At 45.2% G+C, this 23,766-nt stretch overlaps 1 protein-coding gene and 1 long non-coding RNA gene across 4 annotated transcripts in view; one reads left to right on the forward strand and one right to left on the reverse strand.

The window, feature by feature from the left end:
* The window catches only part of LOC309338751, a 565,035-nt gene that overhangs the window by 436,907 nt on the left and 104,362 nt on the right, over positions 1-23,766 (reverse strand). The gene's annotated exons all lie outside the window — the stretch shown is intronic.
* The window catches only part of CAPN11 (calpain 11), a 30,391-nt gene continuing 7,040 nt past the window's right edge, over positions 416-23,766 (forward strand). Inside the window, exons 1-16 of one of the 3 annotated variants that reach the window (XM_081857614.1) lie at positions 416-545; positions 10,723-10,801; positions 11,830-12,120; positions 14,428-14,497; positions 15,195-15,313; positions 15,900-16,033; positions 16,207-16,375; positions 17,921-18,004; positions 18,091-18,176; positions 19,343-19,417; positions 19,746-19,906; positions 20,333-20,502; positions 20,597-20,608; positions 21,073-21,284; positions 21,697-21,736; positions 22,842-22,907. In XM_081857614.1, coding sequence (XP_081713740.1) covers positions 11,875-12,120; positions 14,428-14,497; positions 15,195-15,313; positions 15,900-16,033; positions 16,207-16,375; positions 17,921-18,004; positions 18,091-18,176; positions 19,343-19,417; positions 19,746-19,906; positions 20,333-20,502; positions 20,597-20,608; positions 21,073-21,284; positions 21,697-21,736; positions 22,842-22,907 — 1,644 coding nt within the window. In that variant the 5' untranslated portion in view covers positions 416-545; positions 10,723-10,801; positions 11,830-11,874. The other 2 variants (XM_081857613.1, XM_081857615.1) reach the window with 2 other exon arrangements.

The following is a 23,766-nucleotide window of genomic DNA, read 5'->3' on the forward strand; positions in this document are numbered from 1 at the left end:
GATGATCTTTGGGGGTCCCGTGGATAGAGGCCCCTCGCGTATAATTGTCCTGTTCCGCTCCTTGGGCCAAAGAGAGCCCGAGAATGACGGCAGGCTAACTCTTGCAATTTTCCAGGGCAGGTTTACGATGCCTTGCACCGGACGGTCGGGGTGGGGCCGGGGGTCAGCTACGGCCTTTGCCCGGGGCAATCAAAGATCGGCTTTGCTTTGCTTTGGCCCCTTCGAGGGGTTTTTGTTCCGCACATGACGAACGCCCGGGAGTTCTCCCAAATGCAGAAGGAAGCGGGAAGGGACCCCGAGCCGGATTTGTGCGGCGCCTTTAACTCCTCCGCCCTTGCCCCGCCCGCCCAGGCTCAATCTGAGCCTCCTCCGCCGCCGCCGCCGCCGCCGCGTGCACATCCTGCCAGGCCAAACCCCACCTTCCCCGCGCGGAGCCTGGAGGGCGGCTGCCGAGCTCCGACCGATGAGCAAGTAGCAGGGCGTGGGGAGGCGCCCGCCTGCCCGAGGAGGGAGCGGACCAGAAGCGGAACTCCGGCCTGGCAGAAGTAAGTGGCTCTGGGCGCTGGAGATTTCCTGCAATCCGATTAGGAGTTGCTAATTCCAGCCCCTCCCGCGGCTGGCAGCAGGGCCTCGGGACCCCCCCCCCCGGCGCCGCCACCAGCCCTGCCCCGAACTTTCCGACACCAGGCCAGGTAAGCGACTGGCCGGGGGGAGAATTTGGCGTCTCCATTACTTGCAAGAACTTGGAGGAAGCCAGGGAGATCTTACTTGCTTTTTTGTTCAGGGGGACGAGGGGTTTTTTGGGGGGGGGGCTCCCTTTCTGTCCTTAGTTAAGGGTCGAAGAATGTCTAGGGGAGCAGCGACCTTCTCTTAAATGCTGTCTGTTAAAAGGGTGCTGGGGGGAAAGGGATACTCGATCTACCTCAAATCTCCGATCCAGCATTTTATACCTTGTATGTATGGCTGGAAGCCGATCTGGGTGGGCGCCAACTTATGTGTAACGCTCTGCACGGCCTGGGCTTGGCCAAGCCAGAAGGAACAAGCAGGATCAGCCTGGGACTCTGGAAGGGGGAGGCGCATTTCTTGGAGGATCCCTTTAAAGCCACTGGCTAAACTCCCTGGGGATGCCCTCCCTACACCCCTTGCAGAGCCATGCGCTTCTCCAGCAAGCTTGTGCAGTGAAATGCCTGGTCTAGAGAGAATGATCAAACGCTGCTTATCTCCTATCTGATTTTTCCCCTGGTGTACCTTCTTTTTTGGGAATGAAGCCAAGCAACGGGAGGTGGCCTGCGAAGAGCATCCTGTCTGCACCGACATATTACTGAGCAATTGGGAGAATGAGCCTGTGCTTTATAGCACAAAGCAGAATTATTAGCATTCTGGGCTTAGTAGTTGGGTTTGTATTCAGGACAGGGTCATAGCAGGCAGTGGCGTAGCGTGGGTTGTCAGTACCCGGGGCAAGGCAAGTAATTTGTGCCCCTAACCCGTGGATTTGCGCCCCCTAACCCTACCCCTAACCCTAACCCCCAGATGTTGCGCCTGGTGCGGCCGCCCCCCCCCTGCACCCCCCACTGATAGCAGGGATAGTCAATGTTGTGCCTCCCATATGTTGGACTGCAGCTCCTAAAACCCCTGACCAGTGCCCATGCTGGTTGGGGCTGATGGGAGTTGGGAGTCCAACATCATCTGGAAGCAGGGCCGACCCAGAAAATGGCACCCCACTCCCTCCAGGGAAGAAGGGGTGTGTGAAGATCTACATCAGGAGCAAGGGGAGGAGTAAATATCTACATTGGGATCTGCTGCTCCTGTGGATTTGCCACCCAAGGCAGTTGCTTCACATTGCCTCATGAGTGGACTGGCCCTGTCTGGAAGATGTCATGTCAAGACGCCTCCTTGCTGTTTTTAATTGATGTTGACTGTGCACTTCAGGAGGTGAAGCACTGCTGAGGTCTCTCTGGGACCCCCTCTCTATATTGCACATAAGAGCACCCATGTTTTTCATCTGTATTGATGATAAAAACATAAGAAGAGCTCTGCTGGATTATCCCAAAGGCCCATCTGGTCCACCATCCCCTTCTTACAGTGGCCAACCAGGTACCTGTGGGAAGCCCCTAAACTAGCATTTGAAGCACTAAACTGGTATTGGAGACCTAAAAGTGTAATGAAGTTAATAGCTCTTGCTTTGTTTACTTATTTCTACAAGCAGAGAGCCTTTCACTTCTAAAGCCAACCACTAGCCTCTAATCTGGCCAGTTTAAGATGTCCTAATAGCCACTGTTGACATATGTCATAGTTATGCCCTATATAAACAACTAAATATGTGCTTGAAGTATCAGTGGAAAAATCTCACTCTACTCCTTGGACTGTGCACCTAGGCATCCAAAACTGACCACTTTTTATGGACTTGGAGGCAGTCGTTGATGACTAATAGTTTCTCTTTGGTAGATAGAGCCCAAGGCCAGGGTCCTCCACTGTTGTGTAGGAGCACACACAGGATGGCCATGCTAAATTGCAGTCTGTTTTTTCTTACAGTCAATATGGATTCCCAGTATCTGTTGGGTTTCCATGGAGTTGTGCCGCCTGACCCAGCTAAACTAGCGTCTTCCTGCCCTACTTCTCAGGGCTGGAGTATAGGACTACAGTTCCCAGCAGACCCAGACATGTTGGGAACTGCAGTCCAAGAACATCTACATGTCACCATATTTGTTCCCCCCAATGGCCTCATGTAGCTGCTGCATTCTACTGTGTTCCTCATGGATGCTTTTGTTCTGATGCTGAGTGTTCTTTTTTTTTTTTTATTCACTTTTGTGGCTCTGGAACATGAAGTACTTTGGGATGGCTGGATGCAGCTCATGGCTGCTCTTTGTGCTCTGCTGGATTTATTATGGCAATCTGTAGCTTTTCCTTTTCACATATCTAGGAGGGATAAACATGGGACTTACTTGCACTGATAGGGTACTTCCATAACATTGAAATGGAAGCTGCTGTAGATTTTCCTCCTGCAGTGTAAGCCAAGCTTCCTCCTGACTTGCCAGTGTGCATGACAGTCATACATGCTAGTTCATTCAACTCACTTTTCGCTCTTTACCATGTTTGGACTAGGCTGCCACTTTTTGATTTTTTAATTGTCATCCATCGAAAGTTTTGTCCCCCCCCCCCGAATTTGTTTAACGATTTAAAAGGTTTGCAAAATACACTTTGGGAATTTGGAGGATAGAGAGGAACTGGGGAAGCCATCTTATGCTGTGTCAAACCATTGATCCGTCTAGTTCAGAACTGTCTACACTTGACGTGCAGCACTTCTCCAGGATTTCATAACAAGGCTATTCCCAGTCCTACTAGGGATGCTCGGGATTGTACCTGGGACCACCTGCTGATGCTCTGTCACTGAACCGTGGTTTGTTATGTCATGGACACCAGCCAAGCAGTGCTGTGCAGTCTGCTGCTGCTGCAAAAATGTTGAAATGGATTTTTCTGAGCCTGGCACTGGAGAGAAAATGACTTTAATATAATGGAAGGAGTGTACTTGCAAAACAATCTGCTGCTGAAATGTTATGTCTGTATGCACCCCTGAAGTGTTGGGGTGGAGGGCAAACCTTATGTGGATGGTAGCTTTGATCACGACCAGTCCTGTTTTGATTTGGCTGCAGTTATGGAGTCTTGATTTAAAGTGAAGCAATTCACTCCAAGGAGCACTGGGTGGGTGCTTCATACTTCTGCCTTATTCCAGAGGTAGGCAATGTGGTGCCTGCTTCCAGAGGTTACTGGACAACAACTCCCATCACCTCTGACCATTGACCATGCTGACTAGGGCCAACAAGAGTTGGATTCCCAACAGCACCTGATGGCACCACGTTGCCTATCTCTGTCTATATTAGCTATATTATTTGCCAAGGAAGCACAAGCACCCAAACTAAATTATGCAAATTATCTAACAGTCAATAGAAGTTTATTGTTCTAGTCAAAACCTATGACAAGCCTGCAGCATCAGTGCCAGTAAAACAATAGAGAGCATACGTCCATAATACGAGCCAGCACCCACGATGTAAGAGAGAGGTTGCCGGCGACAACAAACTTAAATCCAGCTTGATTTCAATTCAAACCTTTGAATCACCACAACAATTTATAGTGATTTTATCTAACTTCCCTTTCCTGTTTTTTGGGGGTTTTTTATTTGTAGCCAGTGCATAGAGGGACACTCTGTGTTTTACAAAGCTATTTTTGTTGCTCAAGGGAACCGGACCATTTCTGCCAGGGTGTACCTGCTTGCTTATGTTCAGGGGTGCTAACTTGAATAAAATATGGGGGGCAGGTAAGTCCCGCCCTGCATAATCAATCACATGACACAGCACATGAACACCATTTGAATGACAATGCCCATCAACTGCAGGGGAGGACCTCAGCCCCCTCAAATATTTTATTGGGGGGGTTGAAGCCCCCTTGGCCTCTAGGAGTTGGCGCCTATGCTTGTGTTTATGAAAATTAATAATATCTGCATATATTTCCAAATTTATTGTTCTTCCAGCATTCAGGTTTCCAATCTACTGGACCTTTCTCCTTTTATTGATTGGGGGGGCTGAGAGTTGGGCTGACTAAAACAGGCATAGGCAAACTCAGCCCTCCAGATGTTTTGGGACTACAACTCCCATCATCCCTAGCTAACAGGAACAGTAGTCAGGGATGATGGGAGTCCCAAAACATCTGGAAGGCCGAGTTTGCCTATGCCTGGACTAAAAGCATGTGGTAAATGGAACCTGACTGGACACCATCAGCACATTCCTGCTTTCCTCTGCAATTGTGAGGGCTTTTTAAAGAACAAGTGCTGTATTGTATGAGCTTGCTGATATCTACCACATGTACTAAATCTGTACTGTCCATGTTATCCCCAGTTGTGTGGGGTGCTAGCAATCGGGACTGAGCCACTGGAATGGACTGCTTGACTATTGCTTTCCCCCTTCCCCTTACAGGATGCTCAGGTGGCATTGTGACTGCCTTCTCCTTTGAGCGGTTCTGTGTAGAAGCCCTTGGCCAGGGTGTTCGTGCTGCAAAGGAGCTGGGAAAGCAGGAAGCAAAGTGCTTCTTGCACTGCAGCAGGCGCCTGGGATTAATCCTGGAGGGTGGCAGGGAGCCAAGGCCTTCCCAAATACAGCAGAATGGTGTAGTGACTGAAGAGCTGGAGGCCATCACTCTGCCTGAAAAAGTGCATTGTATTCTAGCGGCCAGTTGCTATGTCTTCAGTGCTAGATAATCTGGGAGCTGCCTGCTGACATAGCTGAAATAACTTGCAGATCACTGGATATAGCTTACAGCTGTTGATGTTTCTGTCTCAATTTTTAGGTGTAAGGACAGGCGGCATTTCTCTTGGGGAGGAGTGGGAGGCAGGCAGCTTCTGCATCTGCTTGGGCTGCTCTGTGTCACAGCTCCACACTCCCATCATTTTCTCCTTGGCCATCTCTAGCTCATGCACAAAATTTTGCTAAATGCCAGCTCATGCAACCCAGCAAGTCCTCCAAGGGCTAAGAACTGTTTCTTGGACTATACCACTTCGGCTGCAGGTGTCAGTCCTCCCTGCAGATATTAAGGGATGTAAGAAAGGAAGCTGTGCTGAGTGGCAGGCAGTGTGTCACCTTGAGGAACATCTTGAATATCCTTCCCTCCCTGAATTGACTCTAGACAGATTCTGCTTTGAATGAAGGTCTCTGTGTTTGGACTTGAATGTCATAAAGAGGCCCGCAGCTCAGAAATCTGCAGCCGGATACAACTGTTCTCACAGATCAGAGTCCTGGTAGCTGGTCATTTTGGTCTGGCACAAGGGGAGAGGTAGAAAGCGAGGAACTCGGGACTTGACCCTGCTGCCAGTGCTGCAGAGGAACGCTGCCTCTGGGAAACTGCACAGAACTTTCTGCACTGGGAATTCAGAAGTACCATTTTTAGTTTGCATGTACAGCAGCAGGAAATTGAAGTAGCAGGAAATGTTTTCTTTCTGCAAAATCAAATGATTGTGCCAGCTATGTGAAACCCATTTCAAAGCTGCATGGTCGAGAGAGTGTGCTGAAAGGCTGAAGGGAGCGGCAGGGAGAAGAGGGTATCCCTTTCCATTTTGCAAATGTTTAGAAGCTGATTAAGCACTGGCTGATCTGATTGGCAGAGTGCCTGGTTTGGGGGAATATGGGAGACTGGGAAAGTGACTGAATTAAACAATCCAAAATAGTAGCTGTATGCTAGGACTTCAGAAAAGCAGGAAGGCCTTTTCTGGTTATAGTCTATAGACTATAGCACTTGATCTCTTGCAGGCAGTGGGGGGGAAGTGTGACTTTGGGTTGTTGTTTTTACAGAGGATGGGGGTTTGCTTGTGGGGCCACTTTAAACCTTCTTAATCGGAACTCTGATCATCCAGACAAGGCAGTATTTTGGAAACTTGGGGACTTAAAGGAAAAACATAGAATTGGCTGTTTGTTTAGTAAAACTGGGCATCAAATGATGGGTTGGATTTGGGATCCTGCCCTTGTGGGTGCCTGCCCCTTGGTCTCCAACCCCTATCCAGACAGCGCCTTGGGAATGAGTCCAGTGAGTGTGTACAAGATGCATGAAGGAGGAGAGAGGTAGATCAAAAGCAGGCATAGGCAAACTCAGCCCTCCAGATGTTTTAGGACTACAACTCCCATCATCCCTGACCACTGGTCCTGTTAGCTAGGGATGATGGGAGTTGTAATCCCAAAACATCTGGAGGGCTGAGTTTGCCTGTGCCTGCCCTAAAGCATCTCCTGTCATCTTCTGCCTCCTTGCACTGACTTAAGAAGCAAACATATGCTGAAAGATGCATCGCATCCAAGGGGAAAAGCCATAGCTCAGTGGCGGAGTGCACACTTTGTGTGCAAAAGGTCCCAGCATCAATGCCCAGCATCTACAGGCAGAGCTAGGAAAGGCACAGTCACTGCCACTCACTGCTGGATGAACTAAGGGTGTGATTTGTTATAAAGCAGCTTCCTGTGATCCACATTGCCTCTTCCTATGATTTTCCTGGATGTGGGGCAAAAGACCAGCACACAGGCCTGCCAGGTTCACCCCTTGTGGCTCCACTACATGTAGAACCCCATGGCACTTGCCAGTGTAGCCAAAGCCAGGCATCATTTGTGGTAATGGCAATAGGCAGCTGGTTGACACTTTGTTAGGTTGCTTATACTTCCGTGAGGAAATTATTCCGTTCTCATAATACAGGAATTGTTAGTGGAAAATGTAAAACATGAGAAGTTACATATATGGGTCTCTTACCTTACCACCATGTTTGCAGACAAACTTTTTGTTGGCGAAACACTCGTGCCTTACGGCAATAATAGCTACTGAGTTGTGCCCTGGGAACCAACAGAAGCTAACTGTGCTAATGTGCAATTAAAATGTGCTACCTGCATCTATAAATGCTGCCAGCAATTGGTTGCTGATATGATACCAGTGTTTCTAAGTATTGGCAGCAATATAACTGGGAGTGGCTCTATAAGGAAGATGAACAGCTGTTTCAGCAGTCTGCCATTATAGCACCTGGAAAGTCTTATTTGTCATAAAACCAAAACAATTTGCACTATCAGTACAGAATTTGACCCGCAAGAGGGAGAAATCTGACCTAATGGCAAGAACCTAGCATTCATTAAAGGTTGGATAAATATTCCAGTGCTATTTTTGTATAACTTTGCATAAGAGTTCATCCTGGAGAAATATCCTCCCTATTTAGCCATTCTAATACTAACAGCTGCATAATACATTCTTAAATTAAGACAGTTTACTCCTCCTCTTCTAATAGGCTTGAGTACAGTTGAGGTTTTTCTGTCTTTCTAGAGAAATGACATTTTTGCCTACCCAAAGAATGGCATTTATTTATGAAGCTTTATTATTTAAGTTTCACCTGTTTAATGGAATATTGACCTAGAGACTAACAATAAACAGAAAATAAATCAAAATATAAATGAAGACATATTGAAAATGCACATACCTAATAAATAAACAGCAGAAAAAAGACAGCAGTAATATATGCAAGCACTCGGATAAAAGCAGCCAACTGATAGACTGAAATACAACTAAAAAGAAAAGGTTTTTGACTCCCAGACGACTGAGTGTAAGACTCCAGTGACTGAGTGTGGCCATGAAAAAGCTCCTTTTTTGTCTATATATTGTGTCAAAAATTCGAGGCTATTGTGGAAATCAATTATGGATCCCATTTTAAAGGAATCATTTAACTAAAAGGGGTGCAATTTGTGTCTTGTTGGCCAGATTGACCCTTCCCTAGCAGAACAGCTTCCTGACAGAAAAATGGCTGCAGTCTATGACAATGTGCATTTGTAGGTGGGGGAAAGGGAGCTGCACTACGTCTATGTGTGGCAAGTGTTTTTATGTGCTGCAACATGCTACAAGTGCACTATACACAAGGGCAAGTGTTAGTGCATGGAGGCTAAGTCATAAGCAAGCACAATATATGAGATAGAAGGCGTTTTCCTGCTTGTGTGGCAGTGAGCTAAGGCCAGGTGGTGTCGTAACTTAATGCTTCCAAGCTTTTTAATGCGTGAGTGAATTTGTATACACCTTAACTTTTCTCTTAAACAAAGAGGTGGGTGCTTTTTGTTTTGTTTTTGTTCCTTCAGACTTAACAAGTATACGGGGCTGGAGTTAGTCTACTTTGACTTGCACTGTTGCATAATGTGTCTGTCCTTTCTCCCCCACCCTTTCCAAGCCACTACTTTTTGTAAGCTAATAGCACTGGGTTTCCCTCCTGCATATTGTTCTCAAATAGTTTCCTGTGTGCTGGCTGTTGCAGTTCCTTAAGATAACTTCAGCCATCCGTTCTGATATGGGGCTGCCCACGGGGCCATGAAATGACAGGGAGTGGGGGCTGGCTCTGTCACAGGATTGTTCCAGGATCCTTTCCTGAATTTTCAGTTTTCATTTTTAAAAGTGTCTGCCTGCTCCTTTCACTTTAGATTATGGTTTCTGTAAAGTTTACAGAAATGTAAAGGGGAAACATGCAGTGTTCTATCCAAAAGAGCTCAATAAGGGAAAGCTTGCATTTTCAATGTTATGACCCACAAATGCACCCTGGTAGTGTAACAACAAGCATGTGACGCTTGATTTTAATAAAACCAAAACAGAACACAAATGTATTATTACAATTATTTCATAAATTAAGGGTTTCATCCCATACTTATGCCCACTGAGGGGACCTGGGAAGTGGCTTAAGTACCATATTTAGAGATGATCCAGTCACAAGCTTCCCATCTCATTTGCCTCAGTTCTCCTATGTGCCAGACCTGTGACTGAGGACCTGCATCAGGGACACCCTGTATCTGAGGGGGACACACACATCCATGTCATAATTGTCTAAGTGTGCTTTCTGTTAGCAGGCTGACTTCTTTAGAATAATGAAACCACAGATCAGGAAACGGTTGCTATGATGAATATGAATGTGCTTGGTGATTCCGTTTCATTTCGCCCTGCCCAGTGAGTCAGAGAAAGAGAGAAAGAATGACTGGCCTGGTCTGCATGGAAATATGCATACCTTGTGGGGTGAGAAGTTGTGTGAACTTGTTTTGTGTGACTTTTACCCTGATGTAAACTAGTTTTCTCTCTCATGATAGCTGCCATCAAGTCCCAACAGTATGCTAGAGGCAGTTAAACCTTGGTAAGATATTTGCTGACATCGAATATATTGCCCCAAAGCATAGTTCTGAGGTAAATTTGACTTTTGTCTTTCAGAACAAGCAGCCTAGAGGGGTATGTAGAATGCTTGAACTCAGCTGGGAGTAACTGTGACAAATGTTGTTTTTGAGTGTGGAAAGTTCTGGTTTGTGAAGGGTGGATTTGTTTGTCTTCCCATATAGGAAACTATGTGTGTCAAATGCATGTACATCGAGGATCTATTTCACTATGTGAATGGAAGGTGGAGCTGCTGATGGATTCCTGTAGCATGTAGATGTACAGATATATGTGCACACAGTGAAATGGGCGCATCTTAATGTGGGTTGCAAAATACTGTAATTTCCACACAGGCAGTAGTGAATCTCTACCATTTACACAGGGACCCTGTGGCCCTCCCAATGATCTTGTACTCCAGCTCTAATCATACCTGACAATTGGTTATGCTGGCTGAGGCTGATGGATCTTTTTGCATGAGAAGAAAAAGCGTTTTTAAAAAATACATTGTCCCAGAATGCTAGCTGAATAATGATGTCAGTATCACCTGGAAAAAATACAGCTACTATGCCACTATCAATGATAATGCTCCCAGTTGCTGGACATCGCAAGGGGGAGAGCGCTGTTGCACACAGGCCCTGCTTGTCAGCTTCGCATAGCTGTTTCTCACCACAAGAACACAATGCTGGGGTGGATGGGCAACTGGCCTGATCCAGCAGGACTCTACTGTGAACCACCCTGAGACCTCCAGATATAGGGTGGTATATAAATTCAAATAATAATAATAATAATAATAATAATAATAATAATAATACGTTAAGTGCAATGTTTCTTAAACTTGGGTCCTCTGCTGTTGTTGGACTACAACTCCCATCATCCCTAGCAAGCCAGGACCAGTAGTCAGCAATGGTGGGAATTGTAGTCCAACAATAGCTGGGGACTCAATTTTGAGAAACACTGGTTAAGTGGGATTTTGTTGCTCGAGTATCTATTACATTTTCTTTCTTTCTTTCTTTCTTTCTTTCTTTCTTTCTTTCTTTCTCCTAGGGTGTCTTAATCTTCTAAAGTCTGCCAAAAAAAACCCCAAACCGAAACATAACCCAGGAAATTTGGAAGTCAGGATGATGTAAATATTTTCATGCATATACAAACACATCTGTTTTGCATGGTATTTCACTAACACCTGGTTACCAAAGAGTGCTTGCATTTCTCAGTGGTCTTTTCAGGCTTCTGAGTTAGATGTCTGAGTGTGGGGTGACTGGTGGCACTCTCCCCAAAACGCTCATCCTGTCAGATGAGCTCTATTTGCTTCTTTGGTTTTCTTATTCCTGCCAGAGCTGGGGCTTCTGGGATTTCTTTTTGCTGGGTCTGCAGGCATTATTGTCTCTGGCCTACAGCTGTGCACAGCTAGAAGCCATCTTCTTGTGGGCTGCCCAGAATGTCCTAACCTGATCTGTGCTCAGTAAAGGGTGTCCCCCAGGCTATAGTGAGATCCATTTGCTGTATGGCATGGCCTGCAAGCCAGTGTGGCGCATTTGTCTTCGCATGTGTGGAGGAGCCCAGGTGCAAATCACAACTTGGCCTCCAAGCTGACAGAAGGCATGAAACTGAATGACCTATTTCTTGGGTTGTTGTGAAGGAATAATGAGAGGACTCTCTCTGTGTGTGATCCTGAGCTCCTTGTGGAAACAGTGGGGCATATAAATGGCTGGGAGTATCTTTGACAAATGCACCCAACTACATAGTTCAACCTACGGACAAATATTGTTCACAAGAGCATGAAGGCTTATTCAGTCAATGCATTGCCCCCTGTAGTCTGGAAGAATATATCCGATTTGGTGATTTGTCCTCCCCAGTATGCAGAACAAAATGGAGAATTCCCCCCCCCCCCCAAGACAGTACTACTGTTTTGGTTTTTCCTGATTAGCCATGGCGATTAGGACTGTTTTAAACTGTTTTTCAGTCTTTGGCTTGTTTTTTTTTTCCAAACTATATCTTATAAATAGATATTGCACTTCCTTGTTTTACCTGAAAGGCAAGACAGGAATTTTAAAATGTATAATCATAAAAACATAGATGCACATGCTGGATACCCTTAATCAGCTTCAGTAATCTGTGTCTCATCTCACAATGGATTTTTATTTTGGATTTTAGGAGTGTTGCTGAGGTATCCGTTGCCCGCACCCTGCTTGCTGTGCCATGATGCCTTTTGGAGGAATGGCTGCCAAACTAGAATGGAACCGTTTGCGGGCCGAGGGTGTGGGCCAGCACAACAATGCCATTAAGTACCTCGGCCAAGATTATGAGACCCTGAAGCAGCAATGTCTGGAGAGCGGCACCTTGTTTGAGGACCCTCAGTTTCCTGCCATCCCCTCAGTCCTTGGATTCAAGGAACTGGGGCCAAATTCTTCCAAAACCCGTGGAGTTCGCTGGATGCGTCCTTCGGTGAGTACCTGGCTTGAAGGGACCCTCGGAGGACCACTTTGACCTGCTGTTCTGCATTCTGTTAGCAGCTTTTATTAAAAGCTTCTTTGTTCATGGATCCAACTGTAGCATTTATTATCATTATTATTTGCTTCTGGTGGCCTCTATCCATCTTCTAATTAGTCCCGCTTTTCTCATTTGGACCTCTTGCTTTGCCCCTTCAATAAATTTTAGTTGACTCTGGGATCCAGCCCAACTTCAAATGCATCTGAGCTTGCAGAAGACCGTCTAGTCTGCAAAAGGGGTGGAGAAATGCCAGACAACCAATTTCCGCACTTGAATATTCACTACAATAGAGCTCTCTAGAGTTCCCAGCAGCTTCCTGTGTATCGATGGCACAAGCCCATGTTTTGGAGCCATTATTTAGTTGAATAGGGTTGTCCATTTTGCTTCAAGGTTTGGGGTATGTAGCAACATTTATATGCAAAGTCTCCCTCTAAGCTTTGGTATGGCCTGGTTCTTGGTGAGGAAAAAGTAGACCATAATAGGGCATAGGAAGAAATCATTTGATACAAGCATATGAGATCTGCACAAGCTAGTGCGGACCAAATCATAGATGATGATATCCAGTCTGCTGTGGACTCACAGCCTTAAACAAGCTGCTCTCTCACATTCTCCATCTATTATAAGGTGACAAAAATGCTGGCTTGCTTACTGTATTTTTTTATGTATAAGATGCCCCCACATATAAGACAACTCCTAATTTTTGGAACCCAAAGTTTAGAAATTGGGTCAGACCCAAGCCTGGCCACGAGAGCCAGAGCCCAAAATCCTGCCCAGACCATCTGCGCCAGAGTCCGAGCTTGAACCCGAGTCCAGGCAGCCTGCACTCAATCCTGAACCGCTGAACATTCACCATCTGGTTATAAGACAGCCCCCAATTTTTGACTAAAAGTTTTAAGCAAAAAACATTGTCTTATACATGGAAAAATATGGTATTTATTGTAAACTTGGTACACACCTTATGTTGATAGACTATTGTTTCCATCATCTCTGACCATTGGTCATGCTGGCTGGAACTGATGGGAATTGTAACATCTGGAGGGCCACAGGTTAGCCAGCTATCTCTCCCGCTCTCCCCAACCCCAAATGGATAGATGGGAGTGTATTCAACTAAGTTTTTCAGAGTACAAATTAATGAACATGATTATGTTGGGTCCATTGATTTCAGTGGGTCTACCCTGAGTAAAACTTGTTTGAGATTATAGGTGGTATTCAACAAGAAGAAAACATTGTCTGCTCGCATTAATCTTTTTAAGACAATCAATCCTGACTTAAACATGTATATTAATATAAGCTATTCACATGTCTACTTGTTCACATGTAGAAAGAGCAATGAGATATTCAGGGTGGGTGGTGGGTGTTTATGCTTCCAGCCTTGAAGTATAAACCTCTTTGCAGCCATAAGGTTTTGCAGGTTCTGCTTCCGCTGCCTATCTGTAATCCCCACACCACAGAAATATAATTTAAAAGTGTGTGAGCACCTTCAAATATCAAGGATTTTCCCCAAACTAAAGTTAAAACTAACGATTTCTGGTCAGAAAATAGGGCACCACAAAACACAGTCATAGTGTATGGCTCAAAAATGCATTACATTATCAGCATTAGATTGCCAGCATCTGCCTGAACTGGCCACCTGTGCTTTAAATGGCACTGCAGCTGCCTGGCTCAACTGAACTCTGATGCCAGCCATTCATTACTGTACTTCAGTGCTAAACTGAACCAGGAGATGTTCCAACATAGAGTCTCCCTTTAAGGCCAGAAGCTTTCACAAGTAACAGAATACTTCATTGAATGTGTTAGATTTAGTTTCTAGATTCTGCTGGTTTTTGTTTTTGTAAAAACACTCTCCTTTTTTGTTATGGCACTTCAACTTTTTATGTAAAGCACTGCAAAAATAGGTCCTCAACAAAGAACTTGTGCATTGTATTCATTTCTCGCATGCACAGTAAAATAAAGGAAAAGAAAGTTGCAAGAATCCGAAGATTTGTGTGTGTGTTCTTAAACCCTCCAGAATACATTTAGACCAACCCATAACCCAAGAAACCAGAGCAGGGAGGTCAGAGAGGGCAGGAGATATTAAAAAGAAGAGCAGCACTGAAGTGGGAGAAAGGAACACTATATGGATCTGAGCCATAACAGTCTTTGCCTGTCTCCGTTTAAGGATGTTGCATTCATGTTGTGTATTCAGTGCTCCCACTATGTGTGTATGAGTATTCTGAAGAACCCAGCCACAGTTTATATTCCATTTTTCTTTCCTCTTTGCAGGAAATTGTGGATGACCCCCAGTTTATTGTTGGAGGTGCTACAAGGACAGATATCTGCCAGGGGGCTCTGGGTGAGTAATGTGTGTTTATTCCTTGGATTGAGAGGGAAGCTGGAGGCACCATAAATGAATCTTAAGAGCAAGAAAGTATATTACAAGTTTTCTGGTGATTTCAGATGATGAGGAATTTGCTGATACTGAAAACCTAGAGAAGAAATAAGGATATTAGGAATCCAGGTCCACTGGGAAACTGAGGCTTCATTCAGACAGCACTTCATTCCTTCCCCCTCCTCCCCCCGCCCCCCGGCAAAGTTTATGTGATCTTTCACATAACATAACACTTCTGGAAGTGCAGCGGAACTTTAGTGCTCATTCCCCTATTAATTGCTTCCAGGGAAAATCCGTTTGCAACACCATTAACGGGGGGCGGGGGGGAATTGGAGGATGAAATTTGGGGTGATATGCCAACATAACTACTCTTTCCTGCCATTTTCGTGGGGGAATCGTAGCGTAGATGAGCATAAAGGGTGGGCTTGTGGGAACATGTCTGCTGTCTGCGTTTGTGTACCACTATGCTTATGGGAGTGAGTGGAATTTAGTGTGACCTGGGCAGTCTATCAGTCAAAAAGCCACTGTTCCATAATGCAGCTAGTAATGCAGTGTAAAAGGAATGTCAGAAACTGGGACAAAAGTGTCACCAGGAAAACTGGTTCAGCAATCCCCACATCTGAATGCAGCCTGAGTTGACATCTATTTCCTTATTTATCAGGTGACTGCTGGTTGCTAGCTGCTATTGGTTCCTTGACTCTCAATGAGGAACTTTTGCACAGGGTTGTACCCCATGGACAAAGCTTTCAGGAGGACTATGCGGGCATCTTTCACTTCCAGGTAAGGCTCATCTTTCCCACAGAAAGTGCTTCAAAGGAAAGCCTGTCTCACAGGTGGATGGGACCCTAAGCTATGGAAAATGTAAAGCTGCAAACAGAGGAAGCCTTGGCTAAGAAGTGGAGTTATTGCTGAAAGGATAGTTGCCCTGTTTGAACCTAATGTCTACTGTCCCATTACCTCAACCCAATCAGCAAAGCTCATAGCTCAGTGGTAGAGTACATCCTTTGGATGCAAACCATCATCGGTTCAAGCCCTGGCATCTCCAGGTAGAGCTGGGGAAGAACATCTAAGACCTGGGAAAGCCACTGCCAGGCAATATATATTTTACTAAGGTGGTGTAGTCCTCTTCCAGTTTAGTGGTGGAGTCTATTGAGCCTGAGCACCTATCTCGATGCAGCAGTACCGAAGGTGCAGGCTTCTTCAGGAGGATTGAGTTGTTGTTGTTGTTGTTAATAATAATAATAATAATAATAATAATAATAATAATAATAATAATAGATGGAGTGATGATCTGATTCTGACTGGACCATCTTGCTATGTTACTCTGCCTTACCTCATTATTATTCTCCGACTTCTTATTCTTCAGATCTGGCAGTTTGGTGAATGGGTGGATGTAGTGATTGACGATCGGCTGCCAACCAAGGATGGAGAGCTGGTGTTTGTGCACTCAGCAGAGTGCCAGGAGTTCTGGAGTGCTCTGCTGGAAAAAGCTTATGCCAAGTAAGTGCTGCCTCAGCACAGGTTATGCCCTTTTGTGGTTTTCCCAGCAAACCCTGGTTTGGATTTGTTTCCGTTGTTCTTCAACTCACCACCCTCTGTAACTGGGCCTTCCGGTTTCCAGGAGGCCAGGTTTAAGGCTAGCCTACTAACCTCCAGTTCTCTTTGCCATACAGGCTGAACGGCTCTTATGAGGCCCTGTCGGGGGGCAGCACCACAGAGGGCTTTGAGGACTTCACTGGTGGCGTGGCAGAGATGTACGATCTCAAGAAGCCACCTCGCGACTTGTGCAGGATCATTTCCAAGGCTCTTGAGAGGGGATCCCTGCTTGGCTGCTCCATTGATGTAAGCAGTGCCCCAAAGAGGGAGCTTGTGGGATGTTCCAGATGTGGAATCAAAGCGGGGCAGCGGAGGGAGATCTGGCTTCCCTGATCTGGCTCTGATATTTGTTCTGAGGCCAGGGATTCGGTCAATGGAAACCTGTCAGAGTAGAACAGTAGAATAGGCCCAAATGTTAATTCAAGTCTCTGTTTGTATGTGAAGTTCCTTTTCTCACGTTCATCTGTAGCAAGAGACATTTGGTTGGTGCCCCCTTGTGTTAGGAAAGTGTACGGACAACCACCCTGTTTCAGGCAAATACAGTACAGTTCAGGTTGCCATTTTCTTTTACTCTTTAGTTGAGTTCTTTTAAAAGTTAGAAAACAATGACGTGCAAAACAGGGGCATATGAATAGTCTTGTTATGTGCAAATTAGTCAGCTGCTGGTCTGAGATCCATGCTTGACTGACCATTGTCTGGGATGTTTGCCAAACACACATCTTTTAATTATTCCTGTTTTTAAAATGCGAGGAGAGAAAAGCAACATTGGTGACCACACACAAGTGCACACCAGTCTAAGCAAGAGAAATGGAATGGTGCCAAGTTGTGAAGGAGGAATGCCTCTGAGCCAAGCTTCCTACGCAACAGCTTTTCCTTTCTCCACGCCCACTCTTATTGCCCTGCATGCCTGCTCACACATTGTCCACAGGGTGACCTTCTATAAATGTCCATTTGTGAGTTGTAATAAGTCATCCCCCCTCACACTCCATACTGTTGTGGAGAAAAGCAGTGCCAAGTAAGCCAGAAAAATGACTGAGGGCTACATCCCATATATATATTATGATCTAGTGGGCCAGAACTAATCTGTACATTTTCCGTGTGTTTACTTTTCACTGTTTGTGTATTCTGAATAATACAAGTGGCCAATTGGTGAATAGCTTGCAGCTAATCTATGGAATAGCTTTATGTTGTAAAATGGGGATGGGTGAAGCTGTAGCCCTCCAGATAGTGTTGATTTCCAATTCCCATCAGGCCAGCCGGTGTGGCCAGTGATGATGGGAGTTGTAGTCCCCAACAAGAACTGGAGGGCTGGAGGTTCCCCATCCCTGCTATAGAATGTTGCCTTCAAATGTGAAAAGCTGGTCTTCTCTTGTTGAAAAAGTAAAGAAATCGACCTGGATGTCGTCAGCACTCCCAGTGATGTTTCACCCAAGTTCTCTGTCAAGTTTCCAAGTAACAGTTTTCCAAATGTCAAAGCCTACACCCACTAAAGGGCCCTTTTCCTGTGGAACCTATGGAAACTGAGCATCTTTTGACATAGATGCTGTAATGCCCGCAGCCTTACTCCATGACTTTTGCATCCTTCTGAAATGAACGGGCTTGTAAGAGTTCACAGCCTCTTCAACATTGTGAATGAACTTTTCACTGAGGCAACTAGGATATACAGGAACCAACACCGAGCTGTGAACTGCTGCTGGTACATTGTGTTTAGCAGCCATTTTAGTCCGTTGCCTTTTGGAGAGAGGGGAGGGTTAAGCCTTTTGACCAGTGCTATATATCCTCTCTCTTCAGATCACAAGTGCATTTGACATGGAAGCCATTACCTTCAAGAAACTGGTGAAGGGCCATGCCTATAGCGTCACAGGATTGAAGAATGTGAGTTTCTCTTCAAGGGGCTGTGGAGACCAATTCAAGGGCTTTAGCCATGTGTGTCAGTTGTCTTAATACCTTAACTTTGACAGGTGGACTATCGTGGCCGGCAGGAAGCGCTCATTCGCATAAGGAATCCCTGGGGTCAAGTGGAGTGGACTGGAGCCTGGAGTGATAGGTGGGTTGGACGTGTTCCTGCAGTGACATTAGTGGGTGCCGTGCCCAACTGTGACATCTGATAGCGATCCCATTTGGGATGCATCCGGGTGACACTTAAAAAAATGTTTCGCAAATGCATGTGCCATCACTTGATGACTTGAGCATCAGGTGATGATCTGCATGTGCAATTAAGCCATCACAGGTAGAATTTCCATCTCCTTTCTAACACAGTGCTTTTTGATCCAATTAGCCATCTAATTAGATTTTAATTTGATACGGACTTGTTATTAGGAGGTAATTTAATTATTGTTTGATTTTATACCAATGTTATATATTTGATGATGATGATGATGATGATGATTGAATCTGTTCATCCATGAGCTGGAATGAAACATCAGGTTAGGGTCATGGGTAGCTGCCTAATAGAGTCAGATCATTGGACTGTTTAACTTAGAATTGTCTACACTAACTGGAAGCAGCTATCCAGAGTTTCAGACAGGAGGGAGAACTGGACTTGCGACTTTTTGAATGCAAAGCATAGGCCTCTACCACAGCCCTTTGCTGCTACCAGATAAAACTGAAAGGAGCAACATGTCACTAAAATTCTACTCAATATTGATCCAGAGTAGATTCCAATGTATAGTTAGCAGAGTAAAAACTTAAACACGTTGCAGGATTCTCAAAAAATAGACCAGAGGCAATTTTATTTCATCCAGCAGAGCTTTACTGCTACTGAAGACAAATGAGCAAAATGGTCACAAATGCAATATGTTCAGGATTGGCACTATCCATAAGAAATCCAGTTGCAGCAGACTTAACTTAAACTTATAATAATTCTAAACCTTAACATTAAGCATACTGTGTACAGAACACCACACCAGAAGGAAAAGAATAATTGAAACCCAGGCTCCTTCTGGGCCTCTTATTATAGTCAGCATGACCCTGAAGAAGAGATAACAGAACCAGTTTAAACCAGCTATACTCAGCTTCTCTGAAGGAATAACCCAAACATCATGAACCTTCTGCTTGTTTCTTTCACACAGAGAAGCTTCAAGAACCCTCTTGAATTAATTAGAATAGGAAAGATCTCCACACATCAGATCAATACTTTCTGCACTAAGAAATGCAAACTGACACAACATGGGGAGGATGCACAGCGTAACTATCTTTCTGTTGCTATCTTAGCTCTTCTGAGTGGAACGAAGTGGACCCCGATCAGAGGGAAGAACTGCAGCTGAGAATGGAAGATGGTGAATTCTGGTGAGTTCTGAGACTTGTGGCACTGTTTGTTCCTGGTGTGTACACACAGAGAGACATGCAGATACCCCAAATAATTCCTAATTCTGCAGTGGGATATGCAGACGTGTTTGATGCCAATTAATTGCCTCTTTTTTTAAAAAAAAAAACAGAACAAAACAAAACACCCATAGCTCCTTTCTGTTTGTACCCCAAAGTTGTTCAAAGAGTAGGTGTGGAAAGTGTTTTCTTTTGGCTTCAAGGTTCTTTAAGCATTCGAGCAGCATTGCGCTTGCCCTGCCTGATTCTCCTCTCTGCCCTGTGACTTCAACATACCTTTTTGTCCCTGCAGGATGTCCTTTCGAGACTTTCTACGTGAGTTTTCCAGGCTGGAGATCTGCAACCTCACCCCCGATGCTCTGACCAAGGATGACATGAGCAGATGGCATACCACCCTGTTTGAGGGCACCTGGCGCCGAGGCAGCACAGCAGGAGGCTGCAGGAACCACCCAGGTAACAGCTGCTGCCTATTCTTTGTCCGCCCTCTTTGGTGCTGATGGACTAGTAAAGTGACTCCCACATTCTGCAGAGGTGTGATATATAAATTCACCATCCTGGAGCCTCTGTTTGAGCCACAATTTGTAGCCTGATGTCTCCCTCTCTGGATGCCTTAGTTGTGGAAAACTACCTTGGGTTACCACTGTAGTGTCTTAAAAAAAGAAATAGATGAGGAAAGATAGGAAGAAGTAGGAAATCAAGATGAATACTGGTTGCTTTCAAATCTTGATAACCTTGTAGTATATTGTGAGGCTAGTTACTTGACTGTAGGCTTTTATTGACTCGTAGCAAACTGAAACAGTTAATCTAGGTATACAGTCACTACACACCAGTACAAAACAAACACAAGATTGTGCACCATCTTCCCTCTCCCCCTTGCAGCTACATTCTGGATTAACCCCCAGTTCAAAATCAAGCTCTTGGAAGAGGATGACGACCCAGACGACAATGAATTGGCTTGCAGCTTCTTAGTGGCCTTGATGCAAAAGCACCGGCGGAAAGCACGTAAAGCTGGGGAAGACATGCACACCATTGGCTTTGCAGTCTATGAGGTAACCCCATGTGGCTTCCTGGTGTGCCCTTTTGAGCATCATCACTTAATAGGAGCGCATTCCTAACCTTTGCCTGCTTTCTCTCTGTGTGCAGGTTCCTGAGGAGGTATGCCCTGAGCCACCGAAACCCCATTACTGAATTGTGTGTGAGAATGAAATGGGTTGAGGCCACAGAGTGCTGTTCCCTGTTCTGGATGGAATCTGAAATGTGTACCTTCCTCCTGCTTGATGCAAACAGAGACCCATAATGTTGTGCACAGCTCTTTGATGGCTGCAGACCAAATGGTCCAGGCTGTATAGGTTGTAAGCCAGAAAGGGGGGGGGCAATTCTGCACTGGATGCATCAACAAATTAAGCAAAATCAGTAAATGTGTGGTGGTTGCATGATTTTAGATGGGTTTGCCAGATGCCTTCACGAGACTTTAAAGTGGGATTGTAGTGCTTTAAATGCATGGTGTGATTGTATGTTTCTAGATATGCATGTGATGCCTAGGCCATTGTCATCAGATGAAGGAGGGGGCTGCCCCTTTGCCGCCCTGTATAATATACCTGAACTGTTTCCTGTTCCAGAACCAGGGCTGCCAGAGTATTCACCTGAAGAAGGAATTCTTCCTGAGGAACCAGTCTCGGGCGCGCTCAGAGACCTTTATCAATCTGCGGGAGGTGAGCAACCACATCCGCCTTCCCCCAGGCGAATACATCATCGTGCCCTCCACCTTTGAGCCTCACCAGGAAGCAGACTTCATCCTGCGCGTCTTCACGGAGAAGCAGTCAGACACAGAGTGAGTCCATGCCTTCGGTGTGAGCTACTATCATCTCCTAGGTCTTTGTAAGGGGTGTATGAGCTTTCCTCGGGACTCAGCTACGTTTCTGTAAAGATGCCAATTGACTTTTGGGGGGTTAAGAAAAGCAGAAGATACTCATCTGAGCTCTAGATGTTGGACAAAAGACTCAAAAGCTAGTTGAGGAATGGACCTGACTTTTATTCCACCCATTGTCTTTATCCTCACAGTGGCTTTCCATGTTTTGCTGCCTGAGTGAGCTGCACAGCAAACTTCCAGATACATCCATTGGGACTGCTCTCTTGAATGGGGACAGTCAAAGTGGAGATGTGTCCTACCATCTTGCCCATCTGCCAGGCCCTCCATCTTCTAAGAACTAGAGGCTTTCCTAACATTGTTCTTTCTTCCCCAGGGAGCTGGATGAGGAGATCAGCGCAGATCTGCCTGATGAGGTAACACTCCAACCCAAGACGGGCAGTTTTAAGTGTCAAACCTCCCTCTTTTTTAATTCTGACTTATTTATGAGAGCATTTAAGTGTGTGTGTGTGTGTGTGTGTGTGTGTGTGTGTGTGTGTGTGTATTCTGCACATTTCACTGTATCTGGGTCTTAAAGCAGTTTACAAAAAGTGAAAACAATACAGTGTACAAAATTTAAAACATCAAAGATGATAATACCGAAACAAGTATTCATGGTGCGAATGCCTCCTGGAACAAAATGGTTCTAACTAAATGTGTGAAGCTTAGCAGGGACAATGCCTGTCTGATTTCTAGTGTGAGGGAGTTCCATAGAGTTGGGCTCGCTACATTCGACTCCAGTGTTGGATTAGGAGCTGGGAGAGCAGTGTTCGAATTCCCACTTGGCCGTGAAACTCACTGGTTGACCTTTCAGCCTACCCCACAAGGTAGTTGTGGAGATTAAAGGGGGAGAGATGTATGCCACCTTGAGCGCCAAAGTTGGGCTAGGAAGCAATAAATAAATAATACTTTGGTCCATGGGGGGTGATCTCTGTAATTGGCTTGGGACATAAAGGGGCAAGGTGGTTCTTAAGGTATCCTGGGCCTTAGTTGCTCAGGGCTTCGTACACCAGTACAAACAGCTTGAACCTGGCCTGGTAGGAAAGGGGAAGCCAATGCAGGTCTCTTAACCCTGCCTTTTCCCATTATCCATCTAGCTGTAGCAATCTGCTCTAGATCAAGCTTTGAGATGAGTCCCAAGGACAGCTCCCCATAAAGCATGTTGCAGTAATATACTGTAGTCTTGGGTTACTGTATAAATCACCTGCACATAATAAAATACTTTGTTGAGCATTTGGCTAATGTCCCTTCACGCCAATGTTCCTCCTTCTTAAAGCTACATTTTAAATAAACCTTGTTGGTTAAAACAGGATGGGATGAAGCATGGAGAATTAAGGGAAGGGAGAAAGCCAGCTGATGGAAAGCGAGAAGATAGCATTTAATGATGGGAGTGTGTAAGATGCTGTCAGTGGTTTTTGAAGATAACTAGAGGGGAAATTAGAGCAGTGCTTCACCTGCTGGTCATGGTTTTTGTTTCCTCAGGAAGAGATATCTGAGGATGACGTGGACGAAAACTTCAAGAACATGTTCCAGCAGCTTGCAGGAGAGGTAGGTACTGTGACTCAGCATTCCTGTCAGTTTCTTCCCCAGGTGCTGTGTGCAGCTAGCAGGTAAAGTAGCGCCAGTGGCTTTGACAATGTGGAAGTGAGAAGGTGTCGAAGGAGCCTGTTCACCGTAGAAAGAGAACTTCACTTGAATCAGAGACCTCTCTGAGGGATGCCCCAAAGTCGCCTTCCTTCAACCTCATCTACCTCACAGGGGTATTGTAGAGATGAAATGAGGGTGACAGAGGCATGCACATAGAACTTGGAGAATGGAGGGAAAGTTGAGGGGAAGCACAATAGATAAATATCATTGAACAGAAGCATGCTTGTGATCTCTGGAGGAAGATGGCAATAGTTCATTGGAATATGAATTTGAGGCTGAAGTGCTCATAGTCTGGACAAATTTCCATGACTACTTCAGTGACTTAGCCTTCCTCGGTGTTGTCCAGAACCATCTCTTAATACTAGGGATGCTTGAAGAATTTAGTTTCTGAATTCTGATACAAACGGACCTGGGACTGAGTTTCAAATCAGAAAGCAATGCTTTGAATTTTGTGATGCCATTCTTGGCTCAAAAAACGTATACCAAAACATGTAAATAAATCTGTTTTGTATGTTTAGAAACCCATTTATTGATGCAAAATGCATTTAAATACATATTTTGGAATAAAATACATATTTAAATATTAATTTTGCTGTAGATTAAAAAAACAAACAGAATTGCAGATTGGTGTGGAAACAGGGCACAGTGAACTTATGAATAGACATGTATGTGAAATCAACATGGATTGTAGATAGAGTGATCCATTCATTCCTATGCATTGACAGGCTGTCCAAGGTGAGATCAGAGCCTGAGGAGTTAG

The sequence above is a fragment of the Podarcis erhardii genome (assembly GCF_964252035.2).
Source record: "Podarcis erhardii genome assembly, chromosome: 3".
In the NCBI taxonomy this organism is placed as follows: Eukaryota; Metazoa; Chordata; class Lepidosauria; order Squamata; family Lacertidae; genus Podarcis; species Podarcis erhardii.